General features: G+C 47.0%; 1 protein-coding gene and 1 long non-coding RNA gene across 6 annotated transcripts in view; one reads left to right on the forward strand and one right to left on the reverse strand.

Annotated features, from left to right (window-relative positions):
* KCNH4 (potassium voltage-gated channel subfamily H member 4) overlaps positions 1-18,012 on the forward strand; it is a 50,707-nt gene that overhangs the window by 25,141 nt on the left and 7,554 nt on the right. For both annotated transcript variants that reach the window (XM_083469530.1, XM_083469531.1), the window contains exons 5-11: positions 39-282; positions 2,975-3,132; positions 6,548-6,749; positions 7,443-7,637; positions 10,617-10,816; positions 11,364-11,613; positions 12,755-12,969. In XM_083469530.1, coding sequence (XP_083325656.1) covers positions 39-282; positions 2,975-3,132; positions 6,548-6,749; positions 7,443-7,637; positions 10,617-10,816; positions 11,364-11,613; positions 12,755-12,969 — 1,464 coding nt within the window. The remainder of the gene's footprint in view (positions 1-38; positions 283-2,974; positions 3,133-6,547; positions 6,750-7,442; positions 7,638-10,616; positions 10,817-11,363; positions 11,614-12,754; positions 12,970-18,012) is intronic.
* On the reverse strand, positions 275-17,821 carry LOC310690849. Of its 4 annotated transcripts, none has more exons than XR_014518203.1 (5): positions 16,750-17,432; positions 9,851-9,982; positions 8,017-8,560; positions 6,027-6,133; positions 275-372 (listed from the first exon to the last, which is right to left on the reverse strand). It is a non-coding gene; the product is annotated as an uncharacterized lncRNA (long non-coding RNA). The 4 variants fall into 4 exon arrangements; XR_014518204.1 differs by lacking the exon at positions 275-372 and adding an exon at positions 2,065-2,294; XR_014518205.1 differs by lacking the exons at positions 275-372; positions 16,750-17,432 and adding an exon at positions 17,661-17,821 and having other exon boundaries at positions 3,141-6,133.

Consider the following 18,012-nt stretch of genomic DNA (forward strand, 5'->3'; position numbering starts at 1 on the left):
GCGCTCAAAAGGGCTTTCTTGTTTCCTGCGCCCTCCAGAACGTCTTTGAGAACAAGCCCTCCGTTCCAGAGTACAAAGTGGCCTCGGTGCAGAAATCGCGCTTCATCCTCCTCCACTACAGCATCTTCAAGGCCCTGTGGGACTGGCTCATCCTCCTGGCCACTTTCTATGTGGCCGTGACCGTTCCGTACAACGTCTGCTTCACCGACACGGAGGATAGCTTGGCGGCTGCCCGCAGCACCATCGTCAGCGACATCGTTGTCGAGATGCTCTTCATCGTTGGTGAGGACTGCAAAGCTGTGCTTTACCCGGGTGCCATTGGGTTGGGGCCGCTGCTGGTGGGCAATAGGGGCGATCTAGCTCAGGTGAAACCTGCACAGGGATGTGAAGTGGGTGTCAAACAACGCTGCAGTAAAGGTGCCCTTCATTGCAGTCTCTCTTAGCCACACTGCCTTTCTAAGGCAGTGCATAAACACCATACATTTAAACCCCACCACCACCCCCCGGAATCCTGGGAACTGTAGTTTGCTACAGTTGCTGGGCATTGTAGCTCTGTGAGAGGTGAACTACAGTTCCCAGGATTCTCTGGGGGGGTTTTCAAATGTAAGATGTGTGCACAGTCTAGGTCTGTACAACAAACACAAACTTTTCACCACTGACGGTATTGAGGCTTCAGCGCCAAGCCAGGTTTTTTTTACTCCTTCTGTACCTGCTTTAACATCCAGCCTGATTAAGAGTTCTCTTGAACACAAAAGCTTGCTTGCTGTTTTCTAACATTTTGGTTGGTCTAAGAAAGGGACTCTGGGAATTTGCTAGATGACAGCTTTTGGTTTATTATGATTACGATTATTATCCATAGGTTATATATATAGTATTTCTGTCTGAGCCATATGTGGTTCTTCCCCTCTCCATTTTACCCACATGGCAACTGTGTGAGGTAGGTTAGGCCTAGAGACAGTGTCTAGCCCAAGGTCACTTAGTGAACCTCATGGCTGAGTCAGGATTTGAACTCTGGTCTCCCAGGTTTTATCCCAGTACACTAACCACTGCACCACACTTCCACTTGTTCTGTGCCTAGAAAACATGGGTCTGAGCAGTTTTTCACTTGACCTGCACTTTCTAGGCATGTGTCTAGTGGTTTTCCCCTTGCCTCACTCCCCCCCCCCCCGGAAAACTCACTCTTTAAGTGCTAAATTCCAAATTGCTCTAATTGAGCGTCAAAAAGCGGTTCCCTTGGGGAAAGCATCAGAACAAGTGTGGATAAGTCCCGGGCCTCAACTCTTTGCCATGCATGCTAGCACAACGTACCTCTTCCTCCATTTAGCTGATTTGGAGGGTTTCACTCTGAGAAAAGCTTATTAATTTGCCATGCAGAAAATGCCCAGATTATGACGTCATTGACACTGCTGTGAAATGAAGTGCTGGTGCTTTGTCCCTGCTCCCCTAAACTACCACCGGTGTCAAAGTTCATGTAACAAATATGATACAAAATAAAGAAAATGCTTAATTTTTAACGACCCTCAATTGTTATTAAATTATGGCAAGTTTCCTCTTCCGTTTACAACAATTACAGGGCAATTACAGTCATGTCTGTTCAGAAGTGATTCCCCCCTGAATTAAATGGGGCTCACTCCATTTATAGCCAGGATTGGGAACATGTGGCCTTCCAGATATCGCTGGACTACAATTCCTATTATTACTCTTATAACTATTACTACTACTAGTAGTAGTACTATTATTTCTATACCACCCTTCATCCGAAGATGACAAGGCAATTTACAATATAAACACAAAAATACATACCAGCAGCAGCAGCAACAGCAGCTGAATCAGTTGAACAAATCCTCTTGCCTACTAATATCCTTTTGGCAACTTCCAAGTTGTCAAAGAACAGCCCTGACCATTGGTTATTCTGGATGGGGATTCTGAGAACATTCAAAAGGAGTTCCTTTCCCTGGGGTGTGGGGATGCAGTAGACTTGCCTCCGAGGTGTTAGATGAGATGCCACATATCTACATGGGTTTAATGAGGGGGTAGGTCAGGAACAGTAGCCTCCAGTTTTCATTGGCTCCATATTGGCAGCATAACACAGAATACATTCAGCTGTACTGGATACTGGTGGGCAGGCAAGGAGAAAATTGGGACCGTGCGACTCTTAGATTTCTACTAATCACACCTGGTACATGCCTGGCTTCCCCCAGTGAATTCTGGGAATCATAGTTCATGACGCTACTGTGAATACTGTGTTAGAGAATCTCAGGCACCTTCACAAATCTGCAAGTTTCCAAAGTGACCTGATGGGGAGAGATAGAGGATGACTCAAAATGGATTTCGACGTGCAGCAGAATTGAAATTTCGGTGTGTCCTCGGGTATTATTAATTGTGATTAATAGATGGTGGGGAAGTGCTAGCCTTCCAGAGGTTGCTGAACTACAACTCCCATCATCCCTTGGCCATTGACCATGGTGGCTGAGGCTGATGGGAGTTGTAGTTCATCAGAATCTAGAGGGTTCCCCACACCTGCACTAGATGCTAGGGAGAAGAAACTCTGGAGGACTATCTCCAGCTTGCTGCCCTGCTTGTGAACTTCCTTTGGAGGCAGAGCCTGAGGTTGTTTGGCCCTTTCGCTTGATGCAGGACAGGTGTGGGGAACCTTTTGCCTGCCAGATGTTCCTGAACTACGACTCCCACCAGCCACTGGCCAGGGATGATGAGAGTTGTAGTTCAGGAACATCTGGGAGGCAAAAGGTTCCCTACACCTGAACTGGGAAGAGATCTAGGTATGCCTTTGTGTTGTTGTTGTTGTTGTTGTTGTTGTTAAGGTGTGACCTTGTGCTTTCACGTTTGATTTGACATAAGGCTTCCACGTGTCTCTCTTCATGTGGAAGACGTGGCCTTGTCACTGCCTGGGTTGGGGGACGTGACCAGGAGCACACATATGGTTTGTGAACTTACTGCCCCTTTTTTCTGATAGACATTATTCTGAACTTCCGCACCACGTACGTCAGCCAGTCGGGCCAGGTGGTCTATGACACCCGTTCCATCTGCCTCCACTATGTGGCGACTTGGTTCTTTGTGGACTTGATTGCAGCCTTGCCCTTTGACCTCCTCTATGCCTTCAACGTCCCTGTGGTGAGTCTGCCTTTCAATCAGCCCCTTTGAATCAGCAAGAGGTGAACGCTGAGAAGGGCCTTGGGCCTTTTCGGCTGGAATTGCTGAGCAGCCTCTTTCTAAAAAAGAGAGGCCTGCCTGGAGGTGCCACCCTATGAACTGCTTGATCTCAAGCAGGTCCCTTCTGCTCTTGCAAGGAGGAATGTGCTCATTACAAGAAGTGATTTGCACATGATGAAGCGCCACAGAAATGATAAGCAGCTTCAAGAAACTCCCCACGCATCATCACCCCTAATGGGTGCAAGGTGACTTGGCCACCGAGTAGTGACAGAAGATAACTTTGCACATCCTCAGCGGCACAGTTGTTATAATAACAATAGTAAAAACATAATTTTTATAGCACTTTATTATCTCAACAGATCTCACAGTGATTTTATAGGGTAGGTCAGTATTATTTTTATAAGTATTACCTGCAAAAAAAAAAAAAGTGGCAATATAGTGCTCCTTTTCAGGGCTCCAACCCTTCTGAAAGATATGCCATTCCTTTCCCCCTCACCACTGACTTTCTACACACACACACACACACACACACACACACACACACACGTCAGTAGCTGATTTCAGAGTGGCTCCAAATTTGGTTTTTAAATCAACTAAATCAGGGGTGTAGAAGAGCCCGTAGCACTCCACGTGTTGTTGCACTTCAATTCCCATCATTCCTGACCACTGGCCTTGCAGGCTGGGGATGATGGGAGCTGGAGTCCAGTACCACCTTGAGCGCTACAGGCTCTCCATCTCTGAACTAAATGAAGCCTGTTCTCTCTGCCCTGCTGCAAGGTTCCTCCTGTAGCTAATCCCACACCCTGCCTCTGCTGCTTCGTGCTATTGGATGCACCTTTATTTCTTAGCCTCGGTTTCCCGGGGGGCTCATTAAGCAGCTTGACGAAGTGTCTCATGCTAACATGAGACCTTCGACTAATGAGGAAGCTTATGCAGTTGCTAGCCAGCCATTGCTTTCTCCTGGCAGCGTGCTGAGCAAATGGAGGTCACTAGGTTTGAACTCCTTGCTTCCTAATTTAATCTTATCAGATTCCATCTGCTTTTCAAAGTAACAGTGACTTCACCTCAGTCCTGCAATAGTGGGAGTTTGAACCAAGACCTCCAGAGGGCAACTCCTCCATTCTCAGAACTGTTATAATCAGCTTCTGAAATAAGAACTAACTGCAGAACCCAAGGCTGTGCGCACACGATACCTTTAAAGCACATTTGAATCACATTCTTTCCCTCAAAGAATTCTGGGCACCTTAGTCTACCCTCACAGAGTTACAATTCCCAGAAACCCTTAACAAACTACAGTGCCCAGAATTCTTTGAGGGATCGAATATGCTTTGAATGTACTTTAAAGTCATAGTATGTGTACACAGCCTTAGCCTGCTTTGAAGTCACAAAATCTAAATTCTGGAAGTGCAATGGGGGCTGGCTGTGGCTACTCAGTTGTGATGGGGATCCACTTTGCATGTGAACAAAGGAACTTTGTCTTGGTACAACCATTCTTCATGTGATTTAAGCTCTGGAAAATTTGCACAATTTGGGGGTTAGATGAGGTGAAGGGCATCTTTCTCAGGCCCCTCCTGTAAGCCCCAGTTACCTTAATCTTTGTTCTCAAGCTCCAGTCACAGCCATAGCTCAATGGCAGAATAAGATTTCAGATTTAATGCCCACTACCAGCACCTCTTAATTTAAAGGACTAAGAAGAATAAGACTAGGGAAAGACGCTTGTCGTGGGTGTTGGGAAAGAGTCCATCTGCGGACTATGATTTATTTGTTTATTCCATTTATAGCCCCCAAGGAAAAAAACCTTTCTTCCCCACCCATTTATCCGCATATCAGCCCTATGATGTAAGCCAGGCTGAGTTGTAGCAATTGGCCCATGATCACGCATTCAGCTTCAGGTCTAAATGCATGGTATGTTAATGCTGTGATAAGCAATCACATTGCAGGCTTTCTAAAATAAAATATCAGGTACGGGGAGTGGGATAGTCAATGTCACTGCAGTACAAGAGCAAGTTGAATCCTTTCTTCCCCACCTAGCCATAATAATCGGGGGGGGGGGAGTACTGCAGAAATCAGTATTGGCACCGATGGGAGTCCTGCCCTCGTAATACTAATTTCCATTGGAGTAGTGTGATGCTTGCCAAGATCATAGCTGGGGAGGAAAGGCTTAAACCTCCCGCCCCTGTGTGCTGTGCTGTTGATGACTACCCCCACCTCCAGCCACTTGCCTTGCCTGTCTGTCTATCTATCTATCTATCTATCTATCTATTTTAAAAAAGAAAACTCTAACCATGTTGTTACTATGAAGTACAATTAAGCCCAGAGAGGGAATCTGAACCTAGGTCTCTGCAGTTCTAGTCTAACACTGTTACCCACACTTGCCCACACAAGAATTGCCCAATGCAGGAATAATCTGATAAACAGTGGAAAATTGGGTTCCACTCAGGGTCACAGATGATTTGTTTTGGTGTTTTTAGGTGGGTGGATCAACCATCACTTTCTGCTACTCCCCTTTCCACTCCCACTGCTTCCTCAATGCTCTTGGGTCCCGTCCCCCCCAGCCATGCTCGTAATTATTTGTGGTGCACTCCTAAACGGAGTGTGGCTTTTTATATTCCTTTCGATCCCTCAGATTTGCAACACACACACACACTGCCCCAGAAAACTGCATGTTAAAAATTGCATGCTGAAATTTTGCAGTTGCCTGAGTGTGTGGATTTGCACACTTCTTGGATGGGATTTAAAAACAAAAAGGAAAAGACAAGGTTCCTGTGAAGCTGAGTGCATGCCCTGTCACAGTAGTTAGTTGGCCTAATAGGATAAACAAATTAGAAGGCAAAGACAAACACAAAAGGGAGCACCTGGTATAATCAGCAGGAAAGATCAAACTTGCTCCTTGTATACAAATCCAGGTTCCTTCCAGTTGTGGACTACTCCAGTAGATAAGTTACCACTCTTGCTTAATAGTCTAACAGACAAAAAGCAAGGTTTTATTTCGTTAGTAGCTAATTTTATATCCCACCCTTGCTCCCAAAGGAGCCCTGTGTGGCAAACATAGCAGTGACCAAACAATACAATTAAAAATAAAATATATTTTAAACAATTAAATACATCTAAAAGCACGTAAAACCATCTCAAACTAATAATTTCAAGGATGTCATGGACAGTATCTTTCAGTTATCAAATGCCTGGGTAAACAGGGATGCTTTTAAATTCCTCCTGAAAGTTAATAGTGAGGGAAGGAGACACACCTCACCAGGGAGAGCATTCTGTAAACAGGGAACCACCATTGAGAAGGCCCCGTCACAAGTCAATGCCAACCGGGGAGCATGTAATGTCCATGACCCACTCTGATTTATTTTTCTCCCTTCTCCTTCCCCAGACCTATCTGGTACACCTGCTGAAGACAGTGCGCCTCCTGCGCCTGCTCCGTCTCCTCCAAAAGTTGGACCGCTATTCTCAGTACAGTGCTATGGTCCTGACTTTGCTCATGTCCATGTTCGCCCTCCTGGCCCATTGGATGGCCTGCATCTGGTATGTCATCGGCCGGCAGGAGAGCAACGATCCAGTGACCTGGGACATTGGTGAGCTTAAGGAACGACTAGGCAGCCCTCCTCGTGGAAACCCTGAGTGTGTGGCTCGGGATGGCGCTACATGCGTCTCCTTGTGGGAACCCATAGCAAGGCTGCTGTGCATCCTGGGAAAGGAGTGGGCACTGAGCCACAGGGCTTAAACAAACACATTTTCTTTTCTACTCCTTGGGCAACCTTTGAAGAAGAAGAAAATAACATAGATCTGCATGTTTACAGCATGGTTCAGTTTGACCCAGCAGAAAGCTGATGTTGGAAGGGACAGAAGGGCTAGTGTCTGTAACACCACCAACACCTCCTCTTCCCCCAACCTCTGGATCAGTTTTCTAACTTTTAAGCAAATGTTTACATTTTCAAACATGGATGCGTAAGCCAGGGGAATGGAGCCAATGGCCCTCCATGTTTTGTTGGACTCCAACTCCCTTCATCCCTGACTACTGGCTTTGCTGACTGGGTTTGATGGCAGTTGGAGTCCAACAAAACATGGAGGGCCATATATTCCACATCCGTGCTTTGGCAGACTGGTGAGGGCAATGCTGGCTTCTGGGATTCTGTGGGAGCTTTTTCTGAGAAACTCTCTGGGGTGAGCGGGAAGGCCCTGGTATCTGCATCATATGCTCCTTTCTCTGATAGCGGGATGCAGTCTGACCCACTGCAACAGGATTAACCCTTCACTGTGCCCTGCAGGCTGGCTCCACGAACTGGGCAAGCGGATCGAGGCCCCGTACATCAACAGTTCTGTGGGAGGACCCTCCATCCGCAGCGCCTACATCGCTTCCCTCTACTTCACCCTCAGCAGCCTGACCAGCGTGGGCTTTGGCAACGTGTGCGCCAACACGGACGCCGAGAAAATCTTCTCCATCTGCACCATGCTCATTGGTGGTAAGTCCATCACAGGCAGGGCTGCATATCTCTCGTAACAAACAACAAGTGCACCGTGGGGGGGGGGGGGGAAGCATAGGGTTTTGGCGCTGGTGTCTAGCATCCAGCTAAACCTGGTTTCCATTTTGCCAGAAAGCAAGTTTCTAGTCCTTATCGTTCGCAAATGTGGGCAGGGCCTAGCGAAGTCTTGAAAGACAAGGTTGAGATGGGGGACTGCTAGACAGGATATTTTCACATGCTAAAAGTAGGGCACGTGTTTGGCGCAGAGTGCTTTGCCCCTCCTAAAGATAAGCAGAAGTGGAATAAATTAGGCAACAACAACAAACCCACTACCACCCACTACCATGCCCACTACCATGCAATGCAACATTTGGGCTACCTGGGTGGGGCTTTGAGTGGGGCTTTGAGTGATGCTGTTAGTTGACCAGAGTCCAGGGATCAATGTGAGGGTGTGATCTTCACCTTGTAGCCTTTGGTATGCATGTGGTGCCTTTTTGAAGTGGTTTGAGAGGGGAGCTTCGATAGTTAAGACTTGGGGCTTATCCACACTTAGCTTTCCTCTGCTCTTTCCAGGCATGGTCCATGCTTTAAAGCTCCGTTTCTGAGTACACTTTTCTCCCTCTAGAACTTTCCCTGCAAAAACCTGCTTTTTAAAGCTGGATTTGGAACAAATGGCAATCCACAGAAAACCCAAATTGCCAATTGCTCCAATTGAGCACTAAAAAGCAGGTTTTCATGGGGAAACCTCTTGGGGGTGAGGTGGGAGACCATGCTTGGACACAGAGCTTTAAAGCACAGACTTTTGCCTGGAAAGAGTGGGGCAAAAGTTAAGCATGGATAAGCCGCCAGAGACTCCTCTGCCGGCAACTCATTATATGTCTCTGGTCTGTTGATTTCTCTCTTTCATCCTCAGTTCCTCCCATCTGTAAAATGGACATAAAAGAAACAAGTGTAATTCAGAAAATGAGAGGTGCAAGGGGCACATGCCTGTCACTCAGCTGATGTCAGCTGGTCAGCAGGTGGGCATGGTTTGGGGGGAAATGGTCTTATGGGCCAAATTAGGGTCCCAAGATTGGCCCACAGGTGGGAGGTTCTCCACCCCTGGTTTAGAGGTCACAAAGCAGACTGTGTGGCACTCTAAGTTGTCCTCTGGCAGAGCAGCTGGGATGGCTGCTGCCCCATAGTTTTCTGACTGAGACAGCTGCTTTGCCATGCCTAGGAACACAGGAAGGCTGCCTTGCATTGAGCCAGACCAATTATTTAGCCCATTGTTGCCTAGACTGACAGAAAGCTGCTCTCCAGGATTAGAAGGCAGGGAGCATCTCCTAGCCCTGCCTGGAGATGCTGAGGATTGAACCTAAGATGCTTCAGCACTGAGCTACAGCCCTTCCCCTCCTGCCTAATGATAGGGCTGGCCTGATACCAGACCTGAAAAGGAATTAAGTCCTGGGAATATGCTACGGCCGCCCTATTCCAAGTGCTGCTTGGGTGATCATGAGAAGGAGATGGAAGTCAGAGAGGCCTCCCCAGAAGGAAGCGCTGTAGTCATAAAGTGACTTTTGTTATGGTCCCATAGACTGGATAAATGCATGTTCAGGTCACATCAAAGACAAAAATATTTTAGATAACCTAAACGGCTGCACTTTAGAACAGGAGATGAGGAGATTACTCTCCTTTGAGAGTAAAGCAGGAAGAGTGAGAAATAGAGGGGGTGAGTGGTTCATTACTTTTGTCCAATTTTAAATTTTTGTTTCTAAATTTATCATAATGCTCTCATAGGGCAGTCCAGGGAGGGGGAATGCCAGGCTCAGAAATAATTGGCCCATCTCAGCTTTATTAGCAGTGATAAAACCTCCAGGCTCAAAAGCAGTCTACTTCTGGAATACTAGCCATTCTGGATAAGCAACAGAGGAAAAACTTTTTTTTGAAAAAAAAATAGTTTAATTCAGTTTAGTTTAGTTTATTACATTACATTTATATCCTGCCTTCTTCTCTGGAGAATTCAAAATGGCATACAGACTTCTCCCCATCTTTGTTTTATTCCCACAACAAGCTGTTAGATAGGTTAGACTGAGAGACAGTGACTTGCCCAAAGTCACCAGTGAGCATCGTGGCTGAGCTGAGATTTGAACCCTGATCTCTCAAGTTTCTGAGCACAATTCAACATGTTGTTGCTAACCTTTAAAGCCCTAAACGGCCTTGTCCTTGTATACCTGAAGTAGCGTCTCTGTCCCCCGTCGTTCAGCCTGATGTCCAGCTCTGACGGTCTTCTAGCAGTTCCCTCACTTCTGGCAGTTCCCTTACAGGGAACAAGGCAGAGGGACTTCCAGATAGTGGCACCCACCCTGTGGAACGCCCTCCCATTAGATGTCAAAGAGATAAACAATTATATGACTTTCTGAAGACATCTGAAGGCAGCTCCGTATAGGGAAGTTTTTAATATTTAATGTTTTACCATATTGGCCTGAATATAAGCCACCCTTTTTTTTCTAAATTCTGACCGTGAAAAGTTAAAGTGCGGCTTAATTTCATGACCTTACAAAAATTGGCTTTTATGATATTGCCGCTGAAACAGACATATGGTAAAACGGAACGAGTGTGAGTGCCTGCAAAATTTTAAGGGAGCAGCTTATATTTGGGTATTGTCTTTTATTCCTCCCCCCTCCTTGAATTTTAAAGGTGCAGCTTATATTTGGGTGTGGTTTATATTCGGGCCAATATGGTATTATGTTTTTATTTTATGCTGGAAGCCGCCCAAAGTGGCTGAGGCAACCCAGTCAGATGAGTGGGGTATGAATAATAAAATCATCATCATCAGTATTATTATTATTATTATTATTATTATTATTAGTCCTTATCCAGCACCTTAACCACTACTCCACACTGACTTGTGTTCCATCTGTTGGGAACAGGATGCCAATCTAGATAGGCTAAGAGAGCTCTTCTTCTCTCATGCCCCTTTCCTCCTCTCTGCCCCAGCTTTGATGCATGCCGTGGTCTTTGGCAACGTGACAGCTATCATCCAGCGCATGTACTCGCGGCGCTCCCTCTATCACACCCGCATGAAGGATCTCAAGGACTTCATCCGCGTCCACCGCCTGCCCCAGCAACTCAAGCAGCGCATGCTGGAGTACTTTCAAACCACGTGGTCTGTCAACAACGGCATTGATGCCAATGAGGTAAGGGCAGCTCGCTCTCTGTCAGTTTTAGGCTGGATTCCTATGCCCCCTTATTATAGAATAAGCACAACTGAACTGAATGAAACTGACTTCTGACCAGATGTTCATAGGACTGAACACTATTAACTCCCTTCTAAGGGTCACAATGATTTGGGAGATTCCCCCCCCAAAAAAAAATCTGACTTTTTGCAGTAAGGAAAGTGATGGGGAAATATACCAGGAAAGTGTGAAATAACAAATATTTGAGATGAGGTCGTCTAACCTCCCAACAAACAAAACAGAATGGATAATTAGCCAATATTGTCTAAATTTTCTGCAAACTTTGTGAATACAAATCAGGAAGGGTGCTCAATGGAACAGGTCACCTGGACACGGCCTTAGGGTCTGGGGCTGAAGAGCACTCCTACATAAAGGAGGATAAAATGAAACAGGTTATGAGAGGAGCCTGGGAGTCAGACCTCGGCCCATTTGTGGTTTGTGGGGGCACAGTGGACTCCAATTGCACCAAATCCCATGCTGACGCTCCCTGCTCCTCCTTTCCCTTCAGCTCCTGCGGGACTTCCCAGATGAACTACGAGCGGACATTGCCATGCACTTGAACAAGGACATTTTGCAGCTGCCGCTCTTTGAGAGTGCCAGCCGCGGCTGCCTGCGCGCCCTTTCCCTGCACATCAAGACATCCTTCTGCGCCCCTGGGGAATATCTCCTCCGCCAGGGAGACGCCCTGCAAGCAAATTACTTTGTCTGCTCAGGCTCCCTTGAAGTCCTTAAGGACAACATTGTACTGGCCATTTTAGGTAAGACTCTGGGAGAGCTGCACAGTGCAATCTGTGTCTCTTTGGGGATGCGAGGGTGGTCTCTGTATTAGGGTAAGGCTGGGGCCACAAATAGGCTCTGTGTTGGGGCTAGGGCAAAAATCAGTTTTGTTTGCATTTTTATGAGAAACTATCTGATCTGTGCTTCTCAAACTAATACATGAAATCTGCACTTCTCCAAATTTTGTGATGCAGTTCTCTGGTCAAGCAGTTTGTAAAACATTGTGTATGTTAGGGGGAAATGTGCACAGATATGCATATATTGGCAAAACTGACTGCAAAAATTCATTATGTTAGAGGAACTTGCTTGCAAAAATGTGTACATTAGACAAAACTGCATACAAAAATACATTTATTATAAGAAATTTGCACTAAAATGCTGATTGATTTTCTTAAGGATTTCTGTTAAACCTGCAAATTGCTGAGGAAACGTGGAAAACTGAATTTAAGATATGAAAACTGAGAAACTGAGGGCAGATCCACACCAGGAAGTACATTCAACAGATATTTAAAGTGCATGGCTTCCCCCAAAGAATTGTGGGAAGTGTAGTTTCACCCTCAAAGAGATACAATTCCCAGCAAACTACAGCTCCCGTGATTCTTTGGGAGAGGCCACATGCATTAAATGTGCTTTAAATGTATAGCATGGATCAGCCCCAAGAGAAACCAAAATTGACAAATTAATCCATTCCTGACCATTAGCAGTGCTGGCCAGGGCTGATGGAGAGTTGGAGACAAACAACACCTGGAGGTCCACAAGTTCCCTGCTCTATATTAATCCTGCTTTGGAATATGCCATTGGCATAAAGAGCTGGGCAGCTGAGGGCTGAAGCCCAGCAGGCAACAGCTCTTGGTTTGATGACAGGAAAATCCAGGTTCCTGCTGTCCAGTCCAGAGACATGTTACTGACACAAGGTACACCCCTTGTGAGCCTATAAAAGGCTCTGAGACCTCAAAGCACACACAGCTCACTAGGCTAGTCCCAGCCTCAACCCCGGCCCATGGGACTCCCAGTTCGAGCCCCTCCATCAGAAGATGGGGGAGAGATGAGGGAACACACGAGTGGCCTCCCTGCTTCCAACTCCGTTCAGGCGCTCCCCAAATCCTGACTCATCTTCCTTAGGTAAAGGGGACCTCATTGGGGCTGACCTGCCCAATAAAGACCAAGTAATCAAGACCAATGCAGACGTCAAGGCGCTGACCTACTGTGACCTCCAGTACATCAGCCTGCGTGGGCTCTTCGAGGTGCTGGAGCTGTACCCCGAATATTCTGCCAAGTTCATGGCCGACATCCACCAGGACCTCACCTTCAACTTGCGGGAGGGCAGCGAGATTGAGGTAGGGGTGTTTGTGTGCTGCAGGTGACCCTGATCCCCGCCTATCCTGCCCCCTTTCTACCTGTACTTCTAGCCATTTGACCACACAGGGCCAGTTCCCACCAAGACCAGACCCTTCCCCTTCCCCAGGAATCATTCACATCCCCTGCTAAAGACACCACATCCAACATCATCACTCCCAGACCATGAGAAGAATCCATGTTTCCAGTGCTTCCGACTTCATCAACACCCTTCCACCAATTTCATCTTGCCGCTTTCCCTGCGCAGGCAGAGAGAGAGAGAGAGAGAGAGAGACTACGGCCACGTTTATCATGTGGCTTGTCCTGGGTGAAAAGCTCTTTTAAAAAAAAATTAATTGCCAGCATGGGAAGGAGGCCCCATCTGGATTAAAAGCATAGCAGGAAGCAAAGGGTTAAACCTGCCCTAGCCCCTGCCATCATGCAATAGGAGAGTGTGTGCTGTCAGTCTGTGAAAGAAACAGCAGTCAAGGGCAAACGATGTGAAAATCGTCCCATCCAGTCTGACCTATTTCCTCCACCTGTTCCCCAGATCCAGATAGCCTTCATAGGAAACTGCCTTATACTAAGCCAGACCGACAAGCCATTGAGCTCAGTGTTGTCTACACTGACTGGCAGCAACTCTGCAGGGTTTCAGACAGGGTTCTCCACCAGCCCTACCTGGAGGGGCCACGGATCAAACTTGGGAACTGAGTAAAGCAGGGGCTCAACGATTGAGCTGTGGCTTTTCAGACAGAGACAGGCAACTGTTTCTGTGGTGTTTTAAGCATCTGTTCCCAAGATCTCTGCACACTCATGCCTTTTGCGCCGCTGTTGCCTCTTGTCAAACATATCTTGCATGTTTCTGAAGTGCTATACACAGCACAGACAATAGCATCCTCATTTCTGCAAAACGGGGGGGGGGGGGAGCCTCTTCTGGGTGTGTGTGTTTTCAGAGGGGAGAGTGCCAAAGGCATTTGTGGGGCTGTCTCCCTGGGAAACTCTTATTTACGGATGTTCAGGTGGAGGAGGGGTTATGGCAGGGCCTACACAGCTTGACTGCCCCTCTCTCCCATCCCCACTTGAATGCAGCCTTGCACCATACCTTGCCAGGTCCTTAACATGGCTGCAGGCCCTGGCAGGCAAAGAGTTCAGGAGCTTAACAATGACCCTAGGGGGCCACCATACGTGACTGGTGGCAGGCCAGTACTACCATGCAAGGAAGGAAGGGGAAGTGGTCTTCTTCATTCAGTCGGTAGGCCGTGAGACTTTTAATTTCAGGGTCATGGGTTCAAGCCCTGAATTTGGCATCACACACTGTTCCACCTGCATTGCAGGGAGTTGAACTAGATGACCCTTGTGGTACCTTCCAACTCTACCATTCTATGATTCTATAAGGCACTGTGGTGGTGGGATATAAAAGCAGGAATTGGGGTTTGAATGGTGCAGCAGGATTTTTTAAAGCAAGGATAGTCAACCTGTGTCTCCTCAGATATTCTTGAACTCCAGCTTTAATCAGCCCCAGCCAGCAAGGCCAGTGGTCAGTGTTGATGGGGTTTTTAATCGAACAACATCTGGAGGGCCACAGATTATCTAGGCCTGTTTTAAAGTGTTACCTGCAGCAGTGTGTGTGTTTGCGAGTCCTTCTTTTGGGCAGCAAAATGCCACATGTTGGCATTGGCTGGCTTCATAAGTCTAGGTTATACAATTAGCAACCTATTCAGTGATAGCAACCCCAAACAAGGCTTTCCCCAAGTGGGGCTGATGTATTCAGTGATTCCATTTAAGCACATGAATTGGTATACAGACACAGAATTCAACATTCTATGAACAACAGCCTGCTTCTTTTCAAATGGCAAATTTCAGCCTGTTGTCACTGCAAAGAGAAGCTTGAAAGTGTGTGAATAATGGTAAAATCTCAGAAACTGGGGGGGGGGGGGAAGAGGTGGGACTTCAGAGCCCTGAATAGCTACATACTTGGCCATAATAGAAGCAGAATAAAAGCTGCAAACTCATCAAATACATGCCAATATCTGCACAACTGAAGCAGGTGGTAGAATTTTACCTGCAAGGTTTATTGCAGACAGCCCAAAGCCAAATCTAACTGTCCCTCTCATTGGAGCACCTCATGTCGCTAGAACAGAGCTCAAAACTCAGTTATTTGCAGGACGCTTTTAAAGTATGGCATGCTGAGGTCTGAAAAGACTCCTTTGCAGAAGGAGAATGGTCCAGTCATTCAATAGGAATCATGCTCATTGAACACTGCAAAAGAGAACAAGAGCCCTCATGGATCAAAGCAAATGCCTAGCCAGTCCTGCATCCCATTCCCCACAGTGGCCAATCAGATGCCTCCAGGACAAGCAGGGCAAGAGCGCCATAGCTGTCTCCTGCCCTTGTTCCCTAGCAACTGGCATTTGGAGGCACGGCGCCTCTGATCCCGGAGGTAGCATAAAGCCAGCATGAGGGGGGCAATATAAATTCATTCAGTTTGTATTAATTCACTCTTCCTGAATTAATATGCACACTCCTCTGAAATTTGCACTTGCCTAAAGTTTGCGCTGCAGTCCTCCAGCCAAAGAACGCATAGCAAAATGGGCCTGTTAGTGAAAAGTGCACACACAAATGCACAGTGGTGGAAAAATGTACCAAAATGTGTCCTATTATGGGGAAAGTCTTGCAAAAATGCAGTGCACACTCACCCCACCCTTGAGTGTTAAGAAGACTTTTGCCTCTTCTTAAATGCAGGGAGGTTCGACAAGTTGGATCATTCCTTCTGCTGACTCCTTGTTATCAAGCTTGCAGAAAATAGCAGCAGTTATTTTTGCCAAGCTTTCTCCCCACAGATTTTTTGAAAACGGGTTGAGGGTTTTAAAAAACTGCCTTCATTTTTACTGAAGGAAACAATATCTTTTCTGCTCTCAATATCTCTTATATCGATATCTCAATATCAGATTCCCCATCCCTGGCCTCTCCCAAATGTGCTTCTCCTGAGGTGCCACCAAAGCTCAAGAGTCCTATACGGAACAGTGATATCTTGGATGTGTTTGCATTGGCAGTGAGGTCAAGAAAGGAGAGTGAGGACAGTGGAGCCATGAGGCAGAATATGACCGCTACCTCAAGCAGTAGATACTGGAGGCAGTGGGAGCTTCAGTGAGGGGTTGAAGGCCAAAACTGGACACATGGCTGGCCCTGAATCCCTGCCTGCCAACCTTCTGCCCTCAGTGTAGAAGTATGCTTCATCTGCCAGCCCAGTTGACCTCTATATGTGAAGGTGGGGTCCCTTGCCTCAGGCAGCAAAATGTCTTAGACAGATCCTGGGAGCTTCCCCACCACCACCAAATATTGGTCGCTAACTGAAACCCACCACCAACAGTCTACAACTTGAAAGACCTATGAGTCCTGGTGTGCATGAACTGAAGTTGCCATTTAAGTCCCGGCCACAGCTTCCCTCTCTTCTGCCTGAGGGCCAAAACAGACATCTTTTCTTTGCCTGAAAAATAGCTCTCAGTGTATGCATGTATAAACTGATTTGGACCAGGGCTGGGCAGCTGGGCGGGGGGATTTGTGGGAATTAGACTCTAGTTCCCATTTGCAGAGTGTGTGGAAGACAGCCCTGGGTGATTAGACCCTTTAATTTGTTCTCTTTCTTTCCCTCCTATAAAAACTATGCAAGACGCTCCCTTTTAAAGTTTAAAAGAACATGCTGTATAACTTAGTGTGCTTTGCAGTTGCAGATCAAATGTACAATGCAGGTGGGTGTTTCTTAAGTAGCTAAAACATCTTACATAGATTAAACTGTTACAGACTAGCTAACAGTTTACAGACTCAGAAGCAGACAGCAGCACAACAAAGATGCTGCTCTGTTAAGACTGTTCAGCTAACTGCCATAACTGAACCAACTGCCATAACTGCCACAGAGCGTATGACAGTTCTACAGCTCTTGCAATTAGCCCTTTACATATGCAATTTGGATGCTAACATCCCATAGAATTAAACCCCTCTTTTCCACTGTTTCCCCAATGGAAACCACTCATCACTCCAAAGTTGCAGTTAGCTACAAGCAGTGGGGGGGGGGGAGGCAGGTGCAGTACAAGTTCCTGTCTCTCGCTCCCCCTCCTCCCCGTGGTTAATAATATCTTCAGTGAGGGAGTGGAGAGGATTTAAATAAGTAAACAGTGCCGAAGAATAGGTTGACCACCCTCCCCTCTGTACCATGGCTCTGATCCCACTTGCCCACCTGTTTACTAAGCCACAAGTCCAAGGGAGGTTTATTTTTAAGAGCTGTTAAACATGAACAACTGCTGACTGCATCGCTCAGTCACTCATTTTAGGCTGAGGCCACATCGCCTCCCCTTACTTTCCGTTTCCTCTGCTGTTAGACTTCACACCTCCCAGGAAGCAACGCTTCAACTCTTGTCATATATGGACATTGCTGTAACTAAGAACAGAATGTAGCATCCCCCATAAGGTGTTTTTAAGCAAGAGAAAATATGCCTAGAGGCAACAGCGGCTGGTGCCCATTGCACCCGTTGCAAGCAGAACCAACTCATTCCAGTTTTGCCTCCATCCTCTCCTCCAGTACAGTTCACCCTTGGTTCAACGCACCAGGTCACTTCCTCCCTGCTGCATTTCTCCTCCTGTTTGTGTCCTCCTCCGTCTACAGTTTCCCCTCGGCTGAACTTACCCACCTACCCACCCTGCTGATTGTGATGGTGGTTTTTGTCCACTAGGACCAAGACCGTGACCAGCCAGTAAACGCCCGTAGGCTCTCCAACAGCCGTCGGATGGTAACATGCTTTGGGCACTACCGGCCTGGGCTACATTCGAACCAGTGACCTAGAGGTGAAAGGTCGTGTGCCCACCCCGCCTCCCGATACAATCCTGCCCTCCCTCACCCACCGCCACACCTCATTGCTCCCATCTGTCATCACAATGCCCACCCCCATTCCCCTGAATTTTCTCCCCCTATCCCTGCCTGCCCTCTTGACACTTTGCTGTAGCACATGGAAGTTTGTCCATCCCTAGAATGGTGTGGGTGGTGGAGTGCA

Source organism: Podarcis liolepis (genome assembly GCF_965112155.1).
Source record: "Podarcis liolepis genome assembly, chromosome: 13".
Classification (NCBI taxonomy): Eukaryota; Metazoa; Chordata; class Lepidosauria; order Squamata; family Lacertidae; genus Podarcis; species Podarcis liolepis.